Source organism: Juglans microcarpa x Juglans regia, chromosome 2S (assembly GCF_004785595.1).
Source record: "Juglans microcarpa x Juglans regia isolate MS1-56 chromosome 2S, Jm3101_v1.0, whole genome shotgun sequence".
NCBI classification, from domain to species: domain Eukaryota; kingdom Viridiplantae; phylum Streptophyta; class Magnoliopsida; order Fagales; family Juglandaceae; genus Juglans; species Juglans microcarpa x Juglans regia.
The window spans coordinates 4,571,715-4,596,013 of NC_054597.1; the positions used below are offsets into that span (position 1 = coordinate 4,571,715).

A 24,299-nucleotide genomic window follows, 5' to 3' on the forward strand; every position below is an offset into this window, starting at 1 on the left:
TCTCCTAATTATATTAAAAATGTTAAAATGATGATAATAAAAAAGATAATAAATATTCTTTTTTTACTAAATTACTCGTGAATGTTTATCGAATTTTCTCATATACATGATATGTCTTACGTAAAATTTAAGAGATTCCATATATTGTTGAAGGTGATATTTGACGAACGTCGACATTGTCTCATTTTGTCTTATATATATTCAATATGGCGGATTACGTATAAATTATATTTGGCTTGTTTACTAAGTCTTGTATTGAGTACTTGAAGGATACGATGATGTCTCAAGGATATCAAGTCTTACATTAACTAGTTGGATTCGAATTTAATTATAAGCGATTATTATAAATGTGACGGATCCTTTTCGGTTATATATAGTACAAAACTACAAAATGGAAGTGGTGTTTCCTTCCATGAGTAATTCTTCATCTTCCATAATTTAAGACAAAAAAATTCAACATGCGAGTTCACGGGGTGCATCTTTGAATATAAACACTGGTGCAATCATGATGTAATATATGTTATACATATCATCCCATCAATTGATTAATTCAAGATTGATAACTTTTTACATCATTCTTAAAATTAATTACGAGATTATGATTCAAAGATATGATCCGACCATTGGCTCAGTTTAGATTGAAAAATATTTTCAACTCATCTCATCACATCATTATAATTTTTATAAATTTTTACATAAAATATAATAAACAATTCAATTTTTGAAAATTCAAAAATAATAATAATATTAAACAAATAACTTTTAACTTTTATTTTAACTCAATTTCATCTCAATTTACTATTCAAACCTAAGTAATTAAATAGATCAAGTTAAAATTAATTCAGATACAATTCAAACTCAGTTCAGACGATTGAAATTTTAATAAACGACGTTTAGAAGTGAAAATTTCATTACAACTTACCAACCCGACATGAACAAGGCTTAGCAGTAAAGTATTTGAGGAGTTTAATTAAACTGTTGGATCAGGTTTGATTTATATGCTTCATTTATCCAACTTAAACTACACGAAAAGCTAGAAAAATGGCATGGATATATGCGTGCATTATAAAAGGTCAACTTTGAGAGTTTGGTAGCGGTGAAGTCATCGGGGACGGTGCGATTCTCCAAAAACATTGGGTAATACTTCACAGGTTCTGAGCTGAAAGCATTAGCATTACGTTGATCATCTTATTTTTTAAATTTTAATTAATATATAATTTTTTTATTTTTAACTAATCATTTAAAATTTATATTAAATTAGTCATCACACTCTCTATAATAATAAAATATTATTATTTTTTATTATTTATATTTTTTTAATTAATTTATATTTTATTTTTATAATTTTCAATAATCTTAAATAACCATATTCATTTTCATTTTCACAATTTATAATATAATAATCTCATATGTATATAGATGATAAAATCTCATATGAATAAAAATTTCATATCTATAATTTAATAATTTTAAAAAATAGTTTTAGACTTGTTATAATTCTTTTTATATTTAAAAAGAAGAATAGATTTACTGTAATTTATAATTTGAATGAAAATAATTTAGTTAATTTAATATAGAGTAAACATGAATGATATTTATTAAATTTAAAGATAAAAGGATATTTGACTAATTCAATGCCAATATCTGAGAAGTTAATTAAGACAGCTTATGATGATGTCTGTCCGAGGCTCCGAGTTTTGACGCATTCGCTGCCAATGACTATCTAACCCACCTCCATTTCCCGCACTACAGAGTTTCCTCTGATGGGCAGGAAGTAGCAATTGGATTCCCCCGGAAGTGAAAGAACCTCTCTTCTGAACAAGGAGGTTTGTTTTCTTCCTTATGGCTTTAAACTTTCTTTCTTTCTGTCGTTTCTATTTTCTAATTCTCTTAGGAGCTGTATGTTTGAGGATCATTTTGTTGAATTTGTTCTACCATGCCCATATTGTTAGGGTGCTGTTGAGTCTGGTTAAGATGTAAGTAAGGATGGTGGATTGATGGTCTGTAAAAGCTATGATTTATGGCAGTTTGCGTATGAACTGTTTGTAAAAATGAAGAACTGAAAAATAGCAAGATGAAGAAGATGAAAAAGGTGGTCACGCCTTGGGGATTCGAGGTCCCAATTCCTCCAAATAAACAACTACAGTACTGCTCAATGTTTGTCCGAATGCCCACTACCCAGCCCCTGCACCCTCTTTACAGCCATCATCCTAACGGAATTTGACAGAGAAGACACACTTGACCCTCAACAAACTGCTTCTAGAACTTACCAAATAAAAGAGACGTGGACCACATTTTATTATAAAACGCATAACAAGGAAACTTAAAGCAAAACGCCTAGTTTTATTCTAAGTAGAACGGCACCGTATGGCTGGCAATAAAACGGCACCGCATCAGTCTTAGCTTCATAACTCCAGAGACTTCACTTCGGCACTTCTCAGTTCTGCCCGACACTTCCTACTACTTCTTCCACATTCGCCTACTCTGGATCTGCGCCTTCTAACCCACCAGAACTGGACCATAACATTCTCCCCCACTTAAAGAACCTTGCCTACAAGGTGGGGATAAAGTTCTTGAAGTTTCCACAATGATTCCCACGTATTATCCTCGGATGAAGCCCCTGACGATTTCACCAGTACCTCGGTCAGTGCTTTGTTCCCTTGCCGTTTTAGGTGTCGATCTACTATGGTCTCCGGTTCAGGTTAAAGATCCCCATGTTTATCAACTGGAGGAAGGGTTGGTAAAGGTTGGGTCTGAAACCCTAGCTTTTTCTTCAAACATGAAACGTGGAATACCGGGTGGATTTTTGAAGATGGTGGTAGGTCCAGACGATATGCCACCGTTCCTATTTTGTGCAACACTTGGAAAGGCCCGAAAAATCGCGGCGAGAGCTTTAGATTTCGGCGCAGGGCTACTGATTTCTGGCGATAGGGTTGCAAGCACAGGTACACCCAATCACCCACTTCGAAGTTCCTTTCGGTTCTTTTACGGTCAGCAAACAGCTTCATGCCATTCTGAGCCCACTCTAAATTTTCCTTTAACAATTCCTTAATCTTTTCTCTGGACTTCAGCAGTTGATCAACAGCATCGGTGGAGGAGGTTCCTGGTACGTACGATAACAGTCTCGAAGGACAATACCCATATAATGCTTCGAAAGGTGAGAGTTTGGTTGTTGTGTGATACGAACTGTTGTAACTCCATTCGGCCATAGATAACCAACGACTCCAGTTCTTCTGTTTAGTGCCAGTATAACACCTTAAATAAGTCTCAAGGCACTTATTGAGTGCCTCTGTCTGACCATCCGATTGGGGATGATAAGCTGAGCGAAAATTCAGTGTGGTCCCCTAGAGTGTAAATAAAATCAGCCAAAAAAACTTAAGAATACTGTGTCACGATCTGAAACAATCGTCTTAGATAGACCATGAAGTTTAAATACCCCATCCAGGAAAGTTTGAGCCACTTGCTGTACCGTATAGGGATGTGCTAAGGCAAAAAAATGTCCATATTTGGTGTAACGGTCCACTACCACCAGGATAACAATGAATCCATTAGAGAGGGGTAAACCTTCAATAAAGTCTAGTGCAATGTCTGACCAAGCTTGGCTAGGTATGGGTAGAGGTTGCAATAACCCAGGAACAGGCACAGTTTCAGTCTTGTTTGCCTGACAAATGTCACATTCTCGAATCATCTTCTTTATGTCCCTCTTCATTCCCTGCCAGAAAAAAATCCCTTTTTGCCCTTTGATATGTCTTGAGATAACAGGTATGATCCGCATGAGGATTAACATGAATGTAGTGGAGGACTTTATTTTTGAAATCAGAATCATGTACCAATACAATACGATCCCGCTTCAAAATAATACCTTACTGAATAGAGTATCCCTTAGGCACCTCTAAATTGTTCTGCAACTTGTCCAGTAAAGTCACCATCGCGGATGAGGAAGAATAACTCAGCTTCAATTCAGTTAGCCAATCTGGTGTGGGAAATGACACCATGGCTAAATACCCCTCCCCTTGTTCCTTATCTTCATCCCTTCTTGAAATGGCATCCGCAACCTTATTCTCCGTGCCCTTTTTATATTCAATGGAGAAATCATACCCCATGAGTTTGGTAAGCCATTTTTGCTGGGCTGTCGTGCCTATTTTCTACTCCAGTAAAAACTTCAAAGCTTGTTGGTCAGTCTTAATAATGAAAGATTGACCTAACAAGTAAGGCCTCCATCGTTGCACTACCGTGACTAAGGCTAGTAGTTCTTTTTCATATGTGGATAGCAATAGTGCTTTCCTTTTCAACTCCTTACTCATATAAGCCGCCGGTCTTCTTTCCTGCATTAAAACAACACCCATACCCACTCCACAAGCATCACATTCAATTGTAAAATGCTTAGAAAAATCAGGAAGTGTTAAAACAGGAGGATGTGAAACTGCCTCTTTTAGATGGCTAAAGGCTTGGGCTGCCTCATTGGACCAGTTGAAAGAATTCTTTTTTAAAAGGGTAGTAAGAGGTGCTGCAATGATGCCATAGTTTTTTATGAACTTCCGGTAGTAACCGGTTAGTCCAAGAAACCCTTTTAAGGATTTCAGATTCTTTGGCATAGGCCATTCAAGCATCGAACTAATCTTTGAAGCATCGGTTTTCACCCCTTCCGCGGAAATAACATGGCCCAAATAATTAACTTCCTTGACCCCAAAATTGCATTTTGATTGCTTGGCAAATAGCTGGTTTTCCTTTAATAAGTCAAGAACCCATTGCAAATGGACTAAATGATCTTCCCACGACCTGCTGTAAATGAGTATGTCGTCAAAAAATACAAGGACGAACCTCCTCAAAACTGGTCTAAAGATCTCGTTCATCAAGCCTTGAAAAGTGGCTGGGGCGTTGGTCAGTCCAAAGGGCATTACTAAGAACACGTAATGTCCTTCGTGCTGCAAAACGCTGTTTTTACAACATCATCTGGTACTACACGAATCTGGTGATAACCGGATCATAAATCTAATTTTGAAAACACCACAGCACCAAACAACTCATCCAGCAGTTCATCTATGACTGGTATTGGAAATTTATCCTTTACCGTGTGCTGGTTTAAAGCCCTATAGTCAACACACAATCTCCAACTTCCATCCGCCTTGCGGACTAACAAAACGGGTGAAGAAAAATGGCTGGAACTCAGCCTTATGACTCCTGAATTCAAAAGGTTCTTTACTATTTTTTCAATTTCTGACTTTTGGTAATGGGGGGTAACGGTAGGGTCGAGTAGAAATTGGTGGGGTTCCTTCTTTTAAAATTATTTTATGATCTTGTAGCCGTGAGGGTGGGAGACCCTTAGACTCTTCAAGTATTGTAGAAAATCTGCACAGCACTGCTTGTAAGTCTCCTTTTAGCTTAACTTGAGATTTATCACAATTTTCAGACAATAATTGTAAGAATAACCCCCTGCCCTTAGTCACTTCAGTTTTCAACCATTTAGAACTTCCTTCAAACAACAAAGTGCTAAGTGGAATACCCTAGAGGCAAACATTCTTGCCTTTCCAGAAAAATTTCATGAACAGTTTTGAGAAATCCCACATAATCAGGCCCAAAGTTTTAAGCCACTGTACTCCAATTACAACATCACAACCACCTAATGATAACAGAAAAAATGAAGAGGAAAACTTGTTACCTTGCACTGACAAATCCAACTTGCTGCATAGACCCGTGCTTTTGATAATTTCCCCATTAGTTACACGAACTGAAAGTTGGGTCGATCCCTCCACTTGAAGCTTAGCTTGTTTGGCAATGGATAGGTCTAGGAAGTTATGGGTACTCCCCGAATCGACCAATACCACCATTGAAATACCCTTGATCCGTCCAGCCAAATGCATGGTGTTAGCATTTGGGGTTCCTGCTATTGCATAGAGTGAAATTTCAGGGGCAGCATCTGAGTTAGGATCTCCCTTATCATCAATGTCTTTAGAATCATAAAATTCTTCTTCTACTTTGTCAGCAGTAGTCTCTTCTTCTCCTTGAAGTAAATAGAGCTTAGGTTGCTTGCAAACATGAGTAGGATTCCATTTTTCTTCGCAATGGTAATATAGGCCCTTTCGTCGTTTCTCATCCATTTGCATCGATGATACTTTCTTTGTTGGTGTATAAGGAACTAATGCTTTAGAGTTATCACTATGCTGTCCACGAAAATTACCCCATTCCTTATGAGCAAACTGATGTGAATCACCCAATGATCTCCATAGTTTTCTAGTACTCAGTAAGTATTCCTCTTGGATTTTTGCTAATCCAAAGGTTGCGTTCAAGTTAATAGGACTAAGCATCCAAATAGGGAGGCAGATTTCATCCTTTAAGCCGCTTAGAAAACATCTTAATTTATGATGTTCAGGAAGGCCTCGTAGCCTATTAGACAAAGACTCAAATTGAGACTTATAAGCAGCTACTGTGGTGGTTTGTTTTAAGCGTGTTAACGCTTCCATAGGGTCATTATACGCCGTAGGGCCAAAGCGTACTTGTATCGCCTGAGTGAATGTTTCCCAATTATTAAAGAGAGCATTCTCAAGTGCATCTTGATACCAAATCAGGGCCTCACCATTCATGTGATAGGATGCCATTAATAGTCGTTGTGCAGGTGGTGTTTGGTGATATTCAAAATAATGATGTGCTTTAAATACCCATGCTGCAGGATTCCCACCGTCAAAGTTTGGAAACTCCATGCGGACTCCCCTGTGAAAGTTCCTCCGTCCATCATGAAGTTCAAGCTCCTGTTCATTATACTGCTCCCGTTGATGATTCTGGTTGGCCACAACAATCCTCATCATATCGGCCATTTGACCAAGTCTTTCCCGGATTTCATGGAGCTGCTCTTCATGGGTGTCTAGCTGTTGTTGCAGAAGCTCTTGTTGTTGCTTGGACCGTGTTCCCTCAGCCATTGGATCGGTGGTCACTGATACCAATTTGTTAGGGTGCTGTTGAGTTTAGGTAAGATGTAAGGATGGTGGATTGATGGTCTGTAAACGCTATGATTTATGGCAGTTTGCATATGAACTGTTTGTAAAAATGAAGAACTGAAAAATAGCAAGATGAAGAAGATGAAAAAGGTGGTCACGCCTTGGGGATTTGAGGTCCCAATTCCTCCAAATAAACAACTACAGTACTGCTCAATGTTTGTCCGAATGCCCACTACCCAGCCCCTGCACCTCCTTTACAGCCATCATCCTAACGGAATTTGATAGAAAAGACACACTTGACCCTTAACAAACTGCTTCTAGAACTTACCAAATAAAAGATACGTGGACCACATTTTATTACAAAACGCATAACAAGGAAACTTAAAGCAAAACGCCTAGTTTTATTCTAGGTAGAACGGCACCGTATGGCTGGCAATAAAACGGCACCGCATCAGTCTTAGCTTCATAACTCCAGAGACTTCACTTCGGCACTTCTCAGTTCTGCCCGACACTTCCTACTGCTTCTTCCACCTTCGCCTACTCTGGATCTGCACCTTCTAACCCACCCGAGCTGGACCATAACACATATCAAGAACTTGTTTACATTCACTAGCCGAATTTAGTGACGACACTCCTTTTTCCCCCATCATCATATGTTAAATCCCTTGAGTTTTGACTAGTGTATTTAGATACGCTTTTTTTTTTCTTTTCTTGTGGGCATTTCTCTTCCCCGTCATTTTTTGGCCAATGGACTGCAAATATACGTAATGTTAAATTTGGTGTCTCCCGTTATTTGGGTTTGGATGTGATTGATAGCTACTATGCCCGTATCGTTTTGTTAGGTTTAGTTATGTAGGGTTTCCGGTTTTCTCAATTACCGTTTCATGAAAAATGCGCTACCTTTTCAGTTTTCAGTTCCATATTTGTGTGTGTGCGTTTACCTTACCTTTTCTCGGAAGGCCTTGATAGCATATGCACTTTATTTTGAGAAGGACGATGATAGATCTTTAATTGGAAGATGACTATTAAGTTCTTTTTCAATTGGTCCGGAAGTAAGAGAAAGTTATTTTTTTCTTCAAAAGAAAAACATGTAGGAAAAGAAGAAGGCAAATGGAGACCAATCCACAAATGGACTTTTGACAGACCTTGAGCATGGGGATGCAGTAGAGGTGATGCTACTCATATTTTGCAGCCCTACAATTCTATTTATATCTGGTTTAAATCCTTTTTTCACAAGAAAGTTATTTTGTTTTGGCAATGCAGGCAGCGAATGTTGGATTTTGTAGTGTATTGTCACTGGTAAATGGGAAATTTGCACTGTCTTCTGATAACGTAGTGTTGATGCAGAAGTATTTTAAATTTTTTAGATCCTTCTGTTTTGACAGGCAAAACCTGATGTAGGGAAGCTAGTTGTTGCCACCATTGCACTATTGTTGGCATCCACATCAAATATTCTGCTTGTATGTTGATTTAACCATGGGTGTCCATGCGCTTTGTCTTGTTTTTATGTTATTGCCTTAATTAGAATCTAACAATGATATAGTGAACAGATTGTTAATTTAACTGCCAAATACCTCTAAGGATTATTCCCGCCTCGCTGTCATTGACCAATGCATAAAATTGGAACTTTATCTCTATATCCCGCATAAGTTGGAGGTTTAAGTAAAATGGAGTTTTTTATGAGGACAAAACTATGGATTATATACAAATTCTAATTGAAAAAAGTTTTGCTATTGATCTGACTGTATAAAATAACATTTGGTGTATCATTGTCACCAGTATATCTAACATTATACTACTCCATCCAGAAGAAGCTTTCTAGCCAAAATCGTTTTCTTTCTGTTTTCACTTAGGAATTGTATATCATCTTTTGAAGATATTCCTCCAATGTTCTTTTTCATCCATCTTTCTTACGCTCTTCTGACATATTGAAGATTGCAACGAAAACTACAACTCCAAGGTATTTGATGTCTGCGAGCTCAACTTCTGCTTTCTACACAAGCCAAAGTACCATAAAATCCGCCTTTATCTTGGATTTTCTCCAATTAGTATGTTAAAACTTAGTTAGCAATCCTTCCATATAATTTTAGTGAAAATAATATGACAGATACCAATACAGAAGCAAAGTTGGTGAAGTTAACAAGCATGGAGATTCTCTCCATAGACTAAGGTGGATGTGCTCTAATTAGATATTGAAGCCTCCTTTGATCTTCACTGGTGTTTGAAAGATGAGCACCAAGGAGCCTAGACAATAATGTGTTTCTATGGATATAGTTAACTTTGGCAAACCGTAGTCATGTGCATGGACCTCTCTGTCTGAATGTTTTAATTCATTGATGCAGTTTGGGGGATCTTGCTTCTTTCCTGGGACTGCTCTAGTTCTTCACTACTGACATAGTGTTTTCAACAACATTACTTCCTATGTGAGCTAGCTTGTTTTAAACATGCTTCAGTTACCGAGTGATGAATATCTTGCTGTTCCCCATTGGGTATTCCTTTTGCAAGCGGGTAGTTGCATGTCCTAGCGAAAGATTTTTCTCTGACTCTAGTTTTCTGATATGCTGAAAGAGATGAGTCCACATAGGGTCACAATACAGATCAAAAGTTTTGAAAGTAAATGTTAGCATGTAACTTGGTTGGTTCTTTGAGTTCTTTGCCTTTCTAAACATGTATCATGATTATTGTTGTGCAGCCAAAGTATGGTGGTATAATAACAGACATTGTATAAAGGACACCGTATTGTATATTGTGCTCAGAGTTGTCATTGGGTATGATATACTCTTATCAAATTTACCAATATAATAAAATATTGTTTCTAGTGGCAGTAATTTGAAGGAATGCTGGCTGCAGTCAATCATCTCTAGACATTGAAGAAAACATGGTGTGTGCGCGCTTGACTAGTTAGGGGAAAAAAACCAATTGAATCGACATCACAAAAACTACCAAAAAAAGATCCAATTACGGTGCAATTGACAAGGAAACCTATATGATTAAATAAACCACTGTGAAAGTATAGAAACGAAAAACATAAAAATCGAATAGGACCAACAATGTCTTTTTATTCACTATTCATCTAAATTTCCAGTACTGGTTTACGTATGCAGGACAGATTTGTGAAAGTACTTCTGTACAATGTCCAATAAACTGAAGCATGCTTTGGGCAACACAGTAGAAATAAGATCTCTATAGTTTCCATCTTTTTTCTCCTTGGCTAGGTAAAACTGTAAGTTTCACGATGTGAGAATGCCCTTCACTTGTTGGCTAGAACTTTAAATTTCTTCCAACTAGAAATGAGAAAAGCAATAATTCTTTCTTCTATCAACTGATGGTATACTTTAAAACTTCACAGCTTGCTTCACTATAAGTAAAAGCTTAACACACAATATAATACAACAAACCATTTATTCTACAAGATGTCTATCAAATCTATTTCCTAAAAATAACATGCTTCATGCAAAAGGGTGGATAATATTAAACATTGCTTTAATTGGTTATGTGAACTCATGAGAAGGATGATATAGTGCACTTGTTCAGATAGAACCATCTAAATTTAAACGTGAAGCCAAACCTTTGTGTATGTGTTGGTAGATTTTTATCCTTTTTTATCCTCTCGATAAGCATGTTTGAGAGCTGACCGATTTGTGCTTTAAGATTACTGATTGAAGCAGAGTTATTTTGGATCACCATATCAATCTTTTGCATATACTGCATAAACATATCCCCAAGTGTCGGTTTCTTTTCTTGCTATGGAAACTATTGAGGTGGTCTAGCCGACTCTTGATTATTGCTCCATGGAAAGCTAGGGTGATTTCTCCATCCAGGATTTGAACGTGTTTGAATAAGGATTATTTTGATGTTAAAAATTGGACACATAATGGGCTTGTTCATAATTAAATTGGGCAAAAGGATTCCCCACTTGGCAATCAACACTTGAATGATTTCCAGCGCAATGATCACAAACAACATTAGTTGAAATAGTATTAACGTTCATCTTACCCCTATATGTTGTGATAAATTTGACATCTGCGCCGCCAATGTGGTAATAGAATCAAGTTCAAAAACTCTAGGCATCTTTCTTGGCATTGCTCTCTCTGCAAACCATTGATAGTTATTGGATGTCAATTCTTCCAGAAGTTCATATGCGGCTTCATAGGTCATACTCATTAATGCTCCTCCTGCGGTCGCACCAACCATAGACCGATTTGTATGTCCCAAGCCATTGTAAAATATCTATACTTGAAGCCAGGCTAGGAGGTCGTGATGTGGACACTTGCACAATAAATGCTTGTATCTCTCTCATGCCTCATATAATGATTCACCCTCAATTTGGGTGAATGTAGTAATATCATTCCTTAACTTCGTTGTTTTGGCTAGAGAGAAATATTTTGCTAAGAATTCTTGTCCCAACTCCTCCCAGGTGGTGATGATGCCGGGTAGCAAAGAGTTCAACCAAGTTTTTGCTTTTTTCCTAAGTGAGAAAGGAAAAAGTCTCAATCGAATCGCATCATCTGTCACACCGTTGTATTTAAAAGTATCACAAACTTCTAGGAAATTTACAATATGGACATTAGGATCCTCTTGTAACAGCCCCAAAACTAGACGGTTTGTTGAATCATTTGAATGATGGCTGGCTTGATCTCAAAGTTATTGACTTGTATGGCTGGCCGCCTTATACTAGATGTTGCCCCATTGACAAAGAGCATAACATAGTCTCTTAACACCTTGTACTTCTAGTCGGCCATATTAAATTTAGATGCGGCGACCTCTTTTTTTTTTTTTTCTTTATTAATCCGATGTAAGGTTCTTTCAATCTTGGGATCGAAAAGTGTATGCTCTAATGATTTAGATCAAACTTAGGTCCAATTTAAACCAATAAAGTAAAATTCAAAGTAATAAAATCTAACTTGTATCAATATCAATATCAATAACAAATAACTAATTCCTAGCAACAAGGCGAAAAACTTGATTTGTTGAAAAATATTTGCAAGTGCACAGAATCATAACAAGTAGTAAAATATTTTTACAGAAAGCGAATGTCGAACCCACATAGATTAATTAGGCTATTGAGTATTGAGATTTACTAAATTAATTACTATTTGAAAAACTAAATTTTAAAGAATAGATTATCTAAATTAAATTGAAGAAAATAGCATTAAATTAAAATTTTAAAGATAATAAGAATAGATCTAGAGCGTTTGATTTTACCTAGCAAATCCCACACAATTTATTCTTCCTTGTTATAGAATTTCAATTATCCCAAGTTGATGATAAAAATCCTTTAACTATTCAATATTTTCTCTCAAACAATACAAAAAATATCTCCAACTAATAACTTCGTATCTCTATGTAAATTAAACTAATTGGAGACTCATTAAGTTCACTGAATATTTTAAAAAAAATCACACTAGTCGCGGTAAAGTATCTCTACTTTCGCTTAGCTAATAGTTCTTAATCCTAGAGTTTTAATCACAAATCACCTCTAGGTCTCATAGCGATTCAATATATTGAACATTAATTATCTAAAAAATTGCAAGCATTAAGAACAAAGAATAAACACTCAATCATGGAAATATTGAAAATAAAATAACTTATAATATAAATTATGTGTTCAATGCTAGACTACATCAAAGTTAGAAAATAGAATTAGTTCATAATGAAAATGAAAGAAAAATAATAAAACTAGTGTTCTTCGTTGGAGTCAGTTGATGAAACATGCGGTTCTCGCCTCTGCTCCCCTAGATCTGTCTCATTGAAAGAAACTTAAAAGAATAATCTCTGGACTATTTTTACTATAAAACTCAAACTCTCCTCTCTATTCATTACACAAGACGAGATTAAATAGATGTCAAAACTCAAATACACAAACAAGATAAATGTGGCTATAATCTATCCAAAAGATCTAGAGAATAGTTTCTAAAAATAAATGTTAACATAAAAGAAATTATGCCAAGAATAAAAGAATTATCTAAAATAGAAGATTCAGTAATAGGGGGCTTGATTTACGGAGTTTGGAAGAATTTGATGGTTAACAGATTGATTGCGGAACTCGAAAGGATCCCACTGGGTAGATGTTGTGTGCGCTGAATATAACTGGTCTTCTCGCCTATCGAGAGGAAAGACTCCCGACCGGGATGATAGAACCATCTCACCAACTTACCGAGCAGTAAAGCTGCTAGCCTTTTCTAGTTGTTGCCCACGATGTCGTTTAGGTTGGTTGCTTAAGTTGGTCATTTATACTGGTCGCGGTTGGGTCTTCTCACCTATCGAGAGGAAAGACTATTCGCCTACCAATGGGTCAGTCTTCTTGCCTTTTCAAATCTTGTCATCTCTCGTCAGTTTGGCTCCATAGTCTCTTCTTTTGTATCAAAATGTTCTCATTTTACACTAAATCTTCTCATTCATTCAAATCTAAGAAAATAAAGAAAAATATATAGAAATAAAATAAAATCAATAGAATTAAAGGAAAATTGACACTTTTCATAAATAAAATAGAGATAAAAATTACATAAAAATAACACTTATCAGTCCCATCCTTTATGTTCTCAGTGCTGAGTTTGATTGCTCCGACGTCTTCCATTTGAATCTACTCGAAGCCAAGGTCCAAACTGCTCCACTCCAATCTTATGTTTTATTGGATTTCCCTTCATGCAAGATTCGACCACAATCAAAACAAACTCTATGTAATTTCTCATAACGCACTGGCACCCAAACACTACTTCTATTTACCTTGACCATTCGCCCTCTAGCAATGGGTTTAGTGATATCCATTTTTATTTTAACTCGTAAACTCTTGCCCCATCCTACTCCATCATCATCAACATCCACCTCTTCCACCACTCTTATAGAGTTTCCAATTTGTTCACCAATCTTCTGGTTCATACATGCCAAGGGTAGATTATGCAATTATACCCACAAAGATGCATGGTTAAAATCCATCTTGTGAGGTTGTGTAAATCCATCATAAGGCTTGATCACAAAGAAATTGTTGTAAAAAAACCAAGGCCGACCCCCTTCCATTGTCTGTTTATCAGCATGAGTTTTGAATATGATCAGACAAACATTCTGCCCCACCTCTTGAAAGATTGCTGGCTTACTCAGCTGTCACACTTTGGCCATCGTTGCTTTGATTGTTGCTTTGTTAATCACGCGTTCCATACTCATTTCTAACAAGTATTAATATATAACACGTATTGTTATATAAGTAAAAATGATAATTACAAATAACATTTTTCTGATTTAATTATTTTGAGAGTTACTATAAATATATTTTGAAAAATCCTTACTCCTAAATTAATAACATGGGCCCGGTATTCATTCACCTGAGATCATGTGTAGTGCTACCATCTAGTCACTCATGCGCTTGACATTCTCCGATTAAAGCGTGAGCGGAATCAAGGCCCAAGGGGTCTGCCCTCTTGAACTTCTTAAACAAGCAACCATCTCTCAAGCATTGCACGACATGCACCTCCACTGCGCGCTCTCCCTGAGATGATCTGCAGTCTACCAGGTTATATTTATTTTAAGAAAATTATTCTAGTCAAAAATGAATTTTATAAAAATAATTTTATAAATTATAAAATTATATTTGTTATAAAATAAATATGACAAATCTGATAAAATTACGTTAATTTGTATAATTATTTTGTATGATTTCTTCAAGGAAAGTTACCTACTATTATTATTATTATTATTATTATTATTATTATTATTATATAAATGAAAGTATTAGATCAAGATTATTTACACATTCCAGCACGTGGTAATCCTTAATGAATAGCTACAGTATGTGATCATCCACTTAATTAGTCTAGAATTTTCCATAAAATAGTTTTTTTTTTCAGCTTTGTTAACAAAATGAAACATATGACCAAGTCAACAAAGTTAAAAGAGAGGGTAATGATTCCTTGCAATTGGTTCACTACTCCTTTATTATTTATACTATATTTAAAATTTTTATTTTCTTATAATTTTCTTTTAAATATTTTTTAATATTCTTAATCATTAAGAAAAAATTAAAAAAATATATATAATTTTATTAATAATCACTTCCTTAACTTTTAAATAAAATAAATAATTAAATATAAAATAAATAATATAAGAATAATAATCCAATCATTTTTCATTTAGTAATAAGAGTTCTCAAATTTATCAAGTACTCACAAGTCACAATCCACACTAACTAATTAATATGTACAGAATTAAAAATCCTTACTTTACCCGAGAAAGCAACTCAAGGTGGGGGCAAAGGATCTGAATCACACAGTAGTACTCTTACATGCACTGAAGTGTAGTATTGTTTTATATATATATATTTTAAAAATATTATGATTTTTTTATTTTTTAAAATATTAAAAATTATTTAAAAAATTTATATAAAAAAAATTAAAAAAAACATATAAAAATACACTACTAGACCCAAAGATAATAGTGGAAAAATTTTAGAAATTCAAACAGAAAATCTCATCACTTCCAATCCCTTACTAGCTAAAGCTAAGTCAGCTCTTTTAGTCACGAAAATAGCATTCCAAAGATAACAAGAAATGGCAATATTGGAAGGTGACTCAAAACTAGTAATAGAAGCTATTGATAACAAAGAAATTGTCCCTCGCTGGAACATTGAATCCATTATTGAAGACATTAAATATATCTCTACTTCTCAAAGATATTGAAAATTTGCAAAAATTCATCGATCTGTAAATCGATGTGTGCACTTTGTGGCGCAGTGGGCAGCAACCAATCTTGTTTTTAGTTGCATATCTTCCGATTTATTATCTAGATATCTGTTATTTCTTGATAATGAAAATGATCCACTTTAAACTCTGTATTATTATTATTATTATTTTATAATAGATGCAAGCTTTCTTAGAAGAAGAAGGAGGAGGAGGAAGGAAGGAAGAAGGAAAAAAAAAAAAAACCCAACGGGAGCCCAGCGGGAGATAAAGCATTTTCCATATATATATATTACTCTAGCCCCTTTTTGATTAATAATTACTATAACTGATCAGCATAATCAGTCATCACACGTTGCGATAAAGCATGGAAGGGGACACCTTTTACGCTTTAGAGTTGATAGTGTCTGTGAGCACATCTTCGCACGTAACACTATCAGAATCTAGACTTGGGTAGGTTAACCCAGTATCATGAGTCCAAGTTAACCCCGTCCCACTATCCGATTCCAGCACGTCTCCACTAAGAACGTTGTTGCACCGAGCGGCTCCGGTGGTACCGACATCATGGAATGATAACACCTCCGTATAGGTATGCTCACCGTCGGTATTGATTTTCTCCGCGGCGTCATCTGCTTCCTTCTGCCGTTGCAACGCGAAGACGAGCTTTTCCATCACGTCGTTCATGGTAGGCCGTTGGATCCCCTGATCACGCACACAACTCTCCGCCACCTCCAAGTATACCTTGAAAGACGCCGGAGCTATCCTCCCCTTTAGATAGGGATCTATGATTTCGCCCATGCTCCCATTCTCAATGCATTTTCGGGCCCAGCTGACCAGATTCCATTGCTCCTCTTGCAGTTTGCGATCTAGTGCTTTTCGGGCACATAAAACTTCCAAGAGCACCACGCCGAAGGAGTACACATCCGATTTTTCAGTCAGTTGTTGACGTTTTGCGTATTCCGGGTCCAAATACCCCCACGTACCCTTTACCATGGTACTGACCGCGGTGTTATCTAGACCCTCTTTGGACAACCCAAAATCTGAAACCTTGGCCACCCATTTCGAGTCCAACAGAATATTGGTCGTCTTCACATCACGATGGATGATTGGCTTCTTCATGCCCGTGTGCAGGTAGTTCAGACCACACGCCGCTCCAATACAAATCTCTAGCCTCTGTTTCCAATCGAGGGGGGCATTGTCAGTCTCATAGAGGTGGTGGCGGAGCGTGCCGTTGGTCATGTAGCCGTAGACAAGGATCATCTCGCCGTCATCGTTGCAGAATCCGATAAGAGAGACGAGGTGGACATGGCGAAGCTGAGAGAGCATCTCGATCTCTGTCAAGAACTCGCGACGACCTTGCTTTGACTCCGGGTTCAAGCGCTTGATTGCCACAGTCTCGGTACCCTCGTCAACGAGACCCTTATATGCATTGCCAAAACCTCCCTCGCCAATAATTAACTCTACGTGGAAGTTGTGGGTTGATTTTTTGATTTCTTCTAGTGAGAAGTGGCGGCATAGTTCTTCCGGCAGCGATGAGGCTTTTGACCGTTTGGACTTTCCTATACCGGGGTCGGGCCAGCACCAACACTTCGATAGTGGATAATAAGAACCATAGTGTTTGGTCTTTCTCAGTTTCCAGAGAGCCACGCAACACACTAGAGCGAGCACGACCAAGAAGCCCACACCACTTCCGATGGCAATGAATATTGTTTTCCTTATCTTAGACTCATTGGTTGTCGAAGCAGATTGTTGAGCTGGCGGTGTAAAGGGCACGGTAATCATGACAGGATTCGGTCCAGCAAGGTTATCTTGCTCATCACTCAATTTGAACACTTCCATCCCGTTTAAAATAGCATCGTGGACTAAATTAGCTTCTTCTCTAGGATGTAGAGCAATGTAGAAATTACGCTTGCCCTCAGCACCCTTCTTTTCGATCATTACTATATAGTCGCGGAACACCATAATAACATCCGCCGTCTCCTCGGCTGTCTTATTGTCTATATAAATACTGAAAGGCCTATCGCCGGCTTTCGTTATATTGGGCTCTATTTCGCAGAAATGAAGCCTCACCAGATACTTGAATCCCACATCAACGCCTATACTCCAAGTCAAGTTTGAGAGCAAATTATTGTCATTTGGACCCATTGAAATAGCAGACCGATACACATCATCTGGTGCACTGTAATTTTCTATTTCTGAGTATAAAAGTTTCAAATCTGGCTCACGAGGGATTACGCCTCCACTCAACTTATAATTTGTGTCCTGAGTCCATTCTCCGAACATGCCAGTGTCGTTGGTCGGTGAAATCGAAATCCCTCCCACATTTAACCGAACAACCATCTCGAGTGCCATAGTTTCGTCTATGTAGAACCGAGATATTTGATCGACGTAAGGGATGCCTACAGAATCATCTGAGCTATAGTAGAGGTCGTTGGGCATGGAGACAATCTCAATTCCATTAATAAAGGCATAGAATCTACTACTAGAAGCAGTACTTGGAGTTGGAGATGGGATGAATGTTAAATTCAACTTCTGATCATCTTCTTCAATGACATTGATGCAGAACTCTTTAGAAAGAGTCTTTTCCTCCGAGTAGTTAGCAAGAATGTAAGCACTGAAGTTTCTAAGTAAGGTGAACTTACCAGCTTTGACGGTAAAAAAGGCCATAGATGCATCAAGACCAGAGTAAGAAACCGGGTAAAAGTACAAACGAATAAATTTCGGACCGGAGGTGACAGGAAACACGTACTTGAATTGGGAATAAGAGACACGGGCAGTCATGTAGGGGACAGTATCGACGGAGGGGTCTGGGGTTTGAGCTGTCGAGTTATAAGATTTGTGGTCATCTTCTTCTATGGGAGCGAATTTGGAGTTCTCTCCGTCTCCAGCCCACTCGCGCCCGTCGTTAGCGTTTGAGTTGTTAGAAGTGCCACAGTTGAGTGCTGTATTCTCAACAGCGACGTAAGGAGGTGTAGAGCTGGTAGCAATTGAAATATGAAAGAGAAGGAAGACTGAGAAGACGAACAAGGTAGGTTTGAGGATTGAGATGTTGCCGGCCATGGCAGCAAGATCACTGATCAGTACCGTGACAACTTGGGAATCTGGAGAGGAGGAAGTGCTCATTTTTATTCACAGAAAATAAAGCTGTCCCATTCACTTTTCTCTTTCATAGAAGCAGCAGTGGCGAATGAAAGTGGATCTCCATAACTTTATTACCATTATTAGCGCTTTATCGAAAAGCAAGGGAAATCTCTTAAAAAGTTGGCCAATTTTCCATTGGGTCCGATCGATCGACATTTAAGTTCACTAATTTCAATTTCAACCTAAGAGGACAAACAATATAGGTTAATGTTAGTGTAACGCCTCATTCTCGGAGGTCTAGACAGTTAGCCTTTATCACCTAAAATCATCTTCTAACAATATAGTATATATACTCCAAAATCTTCTATACAACATATACTCTTTGTTTCACATCAATTACTTTAGTGTAATCAATCTAAAATACCAGAAAGTCTCAAAACACCCAAATAATCCATGCCAACAGAACAAAAAAAATCTACCGAATACAATTTTCCAGTAATCTAGAGTACAAATCTATTTAATACAATTTTTCAGTAATCGAGGGTACAACTTCCCCCACTCCCCCACGGACTCTTTTTCTTCTTACCATTTCTCCCACGTTGCTCACTAGAAAATACCCAACATAGTTTGTTGTTTAACCTCTCTCTCTCTCTCTCTCGGACTCATCTCATCTCAAACAACCTAGAAACCACCAACAGCCCGAGACATCACAAAGTGATTCTCCCCTCGAAAAAACCACCATTGCATGGACAAATCCACGAAAGCCCCTTCTCACGGCAAAGGAGGCTCCCACGACCCACAGTTCTACATCACCTAGTAGCTTCGCAGCGTCACTCCAACCCGTGCGGGCATCCCTGCTTCTAGTCCCTTTCCACCGCCTGCAGCAAACATCCGTAACGGACTCAAACACCACCATACAAGAAGTTGTTTCAAACAATAACAGTAAAAAAAAAATATAGTGCGAGCCCTTCAGCCGCATATATAAGACACCACCGTAAGCCTCCATTCCCATTACCAACCACCGTACATGCCCACCCACACGATCAAAAGCAACCGTTGCGTGCTTTTCCACTGCCAGCAGTAACAAACCATGTCGGATGCCATTCAACTCGGGTACGTACAACCTTGCACCGATAACCACCCAAAACAACACCAGTTGTCGTGAACCGCTCTAAATCACCCTTACTCCTCCATGTCTCAAACACCAAGGTTGCACCTCATAGCAACCCGTATGGCATAAAAATCAAGCCCCATTTTTAGGCAACCCAAAACAGGGCAGCAAGCATGCACCCCCTTAGCCACAAAGCCACGGCCAACCTCCTCCATTTGACCACCATGCAGCTACCGTGATACTCACATTGCACCAACAAGCCCACATAAACCAATGGTCGATTCTCCCCACTGTCCCTCTCCGTCTCTCTTTCTCTCATGTTATCTCCCTTTCTCTCATCACTTTCTCTCTCTCTCTAAGGCACCTAGCCACCCAGCTCGCGGGTGTCTTCGCCTCAGCACCTAGATTCGCCATCACGAGCTGCTCTCTTGTTGAGTCCAAGGTCTCTGTCGCACGGCTTCACACTCGGGTGAGACTTCGGTTTTTCTTCACAAAGATGGGGTGCCTTTCGTAGAATAACCTTAGTTGTAGTGTTATTTACAAAGAAATGCCATCACGCCCTATTGTCACATGGTTATATATAAGGCACCTGAAGAACCCATTGCGAATATTTTTTTTTACGTTATTGCCCTTATGGTCAAACCTTGGTAGAATACTTATTGAATTGGGATGAGCTTAACTTCTAAAATCTAGAGAGATATTTTAAAGTTGGCTTATTTTTAAATAGACTTGTGATTGAGCTAGAATTGTATTAGGTGAATATTAATGGGATATCGATTAATTTGAGAAGTAATGATATTGTAGGGTTACAAGAAATTTTAGATTTTTAAGGAAAAATTAGTTATTTTAGTATTTCAAGCTTAAATATCGAAATACGTATTTAATTTGATATTTAAGTAAGTTACGTGTCTATTTTATAGGTAACGATCAATATTCGTTCGGCACTATTATAAAAAATTTCAAAAAAGTTAAAAAAATCCATGTAAACTGGGTTCTTATGCTAGACTTTGCATAAAAAGAAAATGACTTGAGGTTGATTTTATAAAAAAAATGTGCATGTTATGTTTTAAAAATAAATGTGAAAACATCTGTTATGTATTTTGCATTACTCATGAAAGTTGTATAAAGAAAAGGTATTTTCTGACATGACTAGTGTAGAGATGAATAAAATTTTGGCATACTGTTTCTGAACTGCACAAAAGAGCGAATATAAAATCAAGGAATTTTGTACATGTTATATGAAGATGCTCTGAATCTATTTTGATTATATAAAAATGATATGAATTTGTTCAGTACTCTATTTTAATATGATGTGGCATTTGGAAAATCTTAAGCATGACATTCTAATCTTGTTCTGATTCTTTATTTATTTCTGTTATATAATTGGTAGATATGAGTGCACCCACATCTTCGATATGAGTGCACCCACTTTGGAAATAAAGTGATTTTTTCTGTGTGATCTTTCATGTGTGAACACTCGAGGCTCCGAGAATGAATAAAATAAAGATCCACATTCTGATACTGCTTGGTTTGGCCACCAGGAATAACATAACCCTACCATAGGTGTTAAATATGGTCTTTGATATGAAATGGTGATATGATATGATAAAATGATGTTCAATCTTGTTATACCAAAGAGATTTTGAATATGAATAGTTTGGAATATCGCTCTGATATTCTAATAAAACGTTTTTTTTTAGATATATATATATATATATATATATATATATATATCTATCAAGTGATGTTCCCATGCCACTGTATATGTTGGAAGATATATATTTTGAGCTTAATTATTTTCTTCCCTTATGGCTTTAATTAATTTGAGAAAACTCATGATCATATCGTCAGACAAGATAATAGATATGCATGAGATGGTTTGACAATTAATTATATATGAAGGAAACGGTCTTAGTGCCTCTTTTTTCTCTTGATCATCTGATCATCATCAGCTACCTCGACATTGGATATATAGATCACGTTTTAATTTGTTCTGGTAAGGCATGGTTACGTACGTAGCCTTAGAATATTGCAGTAGCTAGTACTGAAGCGGAATTTTCTTTTGATCGATGTTTTTGGTTCTATTCCCATTGTGGTCAGGTTTTAATGTAAGTCGTGTCTTCTTTTCTTGTTTTTTTTTTCTTGGCGATGCACAAAATAAGTCATGGCCTTTCAATGACATTCTGTCAGAGTAGTTAGCATGATTTTAGATCCACATTATAAGATGCGTATCACTCCATGATACTTCATTGATTTTGAATTTTCGGACTTATTTTCGATCTATTATTTTTAATAAATAAGAAAAAATGTACAAAAAATTAGACACTAGACCAGGGTCAGTACTCTGACAGCAATATTCTTCATGTTTTAATTGAGACTTTCTCCATCAGGCTAGATCTATTAATACCATTAACAGAGCTCCAAAATAGCAGATTAATTGATTCATATGCATGGTAATCTCAATTAATTGCAATTCACAAAGAAAAATTTAAAGGAAATTAATAAATCAGGGAGGGTACGTATCAGTACTGTACAAATGGAAGAGGAACTAATTATTCTAACTAGAAATTGTAATACATCAATTAAAATTGTAATACCTCTCATATATATATATATATATATATATAAGGTAATTAACCCTTACAAGCACTGATCCCTTCCTATCCGCAAACACATCTGTTAACTAGCTAGCTACGTACGGTTCTTAATAATTAATAATTACACTAGCTAGCCTGCATGCATGTTCGAGGATCATCTGAGGAAATTGCGAATTTATTATCCAATAAAAGTTAAAACATACATATATTAACAAAAACACCTGATGCACACAGACAACACCGATCGACTTAGAATGATGTATATCATGTGTGTATATACACACAAATACACACACACGGCATCTTAAAAAGACAAAACACATATAAGATGAAACAAATTAGTTCGAAGAATATACAGCTAGGACAGTACAGAACATATAAACAAGTCTAGTGCAATTGAAAGGATACACATAATTGCGCCCACGATTCAGAGGATGATCAGATTAGTTGCATGCGCTTCTTATTTTATTTACCGCATTTACTTCTGTTGTATGTCGAGCTTTTAGGATCACAGTTATGGTTGCCATTTCCTTTCCTCTTGTTAATGCATTTAGCATATTGAGGGTCGCCTTTTTTCCCACAAGGATAAGACTTATTTTTATTCTTGGAGGCCTCGGCGCCTCCACTCTGTGTCTCAGGACCAAGAATCCGACTGATGTAGGGGTTCATCAGGAATTCCAGCTCCAAGTCGTCCTCCATGATCAGGCATTCTTCGAGGCGGCCATTGCACCCGAAAGTGGTGTTGCTCTTAACAAGGATGCCGACGGCATGAGCACCACCACAACGAGAAGCATTAAGGAGTAGGAGGATCAGCATGGCAATGAATGCAAGAGGGTAATGCATCCCTCCCTTCCTGCTGTAGTAGACGGCCTCCATTTCAGTACGTACTCCTTAATTTTAATTTTTAACTCACGACCCTCTATTAGCTGCTGAGCTCAGTAGTACTCTACTACCCACTCACATTCCCATTCACTGCATGTGTGCGTAAGTTTCGAGGCGCATAAATATGTGTATATATATATACGCACACCAGCTTTATTAAAGGATCGTGGCATATATTGTGCTTTATTCTCTGCTTTTTTATTTTTTATATTTTTTAGCAAAGCGCAATATATGCCACGATCCTATAATAAAGCTATATAGATACTATTTAGATAATAAGTTGAAATATTAATTGGGATAAAAATTTAAAGATAAATAAAATATTATTAAAATATTTTTTTTAATATTATTATTATTTTAAAATTAAAAAAAAAATTAAATTATTTATTATATTTTATATAAAAATTAAAAAAAATTATAACGATGAGATAAAATATTTCTTATATCAAAAGGCCTGATCATACACTGAAATCGCTCATTAATTTTCAGATTGTCATTTTTCGGTTTGGACGTCTCAAGTATGATTTCTTCACTCCTAATGATCACATTAATTTTCAGATTGTCATTTCTCGGTTTGGACGTCTCAAGTATGATTTCTTCACTCCTAATGATCAGATCGGATCGAGCAAATTTAGTAATTTACTCTTTAAATTTTCTATTAATATTTTATATGATATTTTATAATTTTTAAATAATTATATAAATTAGAAACAATTATGTAACTTTCTTCTAACTAAATTATAAATAATTATTTAATTTCCTTCTAACCTAGTTATTTATATTTAAATTATATAAAATATTGAAGGTTAAGAACTTTAAAATAAGGTATTAACTATTAATTATTGATTATAATACACATGTTATTAATATTATTAATTTATTAAATTTAATTAGTTAAGTATATATTTAGTTAGACAATTTAAATTAAATCATTCATTGAATTATTTATTATCACTTTATACAATTTTTTGTCAAAGTCTTAAAAACAAAAATCCGAACTGAAATACAATAATAATATTTTTTGTTT

General features: G+C 36.5%; 1 protein-coding gene, 1 long non-coding RNA gene and 1 other non-coding gene across 3 annotated transcripts; 2 read left to right on the forward strand and 1 right to left on the reverse strand.

Annotated features, from left to right (window-relative positions):
• Window positions 1-8,072: 8,072 nt before the first annotated feature.
• Window positions 8,073-9,664, forward strand: LOC121252357. Its single transcript, XR_005938197.1, has 4 exons — window positions 8,073-8,101; window positions 8,196-8,231; window positions 8,318-8,392; window positions 9,625-9,664. It is a non-coding gene; the product is annotated as an uncharacterized LOC121252357 (long non-coding RNA).
• A 1,520-nt stretch (window positions 9,665-11,184) lies between these two features.
• Window positions 11,185-11,291, forward strand: LOC121253755. The gene has a single exon (XR_005938474.1). It is a non-coding gene; the product is annotated as a small nucleolar RNA R71 (small nucleolar RNA).
• A 4,621-nt stretch (window positions 11,292-15,912) lies between these two features.
• On the reverse strand, window positions 15,913-18,836 carry LOC121252169 (receptor-like protein kinase FERONIA). Its single transcript, XM_041151667.1, has one exon. The coding sequence runs from the start codon at window positions 18,722-18,724 to the stop codon at window positions 15,986-15,988; it is 2,739 nt and encodes a 912-aa protein (XP_041007601.1). The 5' UTR covers window positions 18,725-18,836; the 3' UTR covers window positions 15,913-15,985.
• Window positions 18,837-24,299: the final 5,463 nt, after the last annotated feature.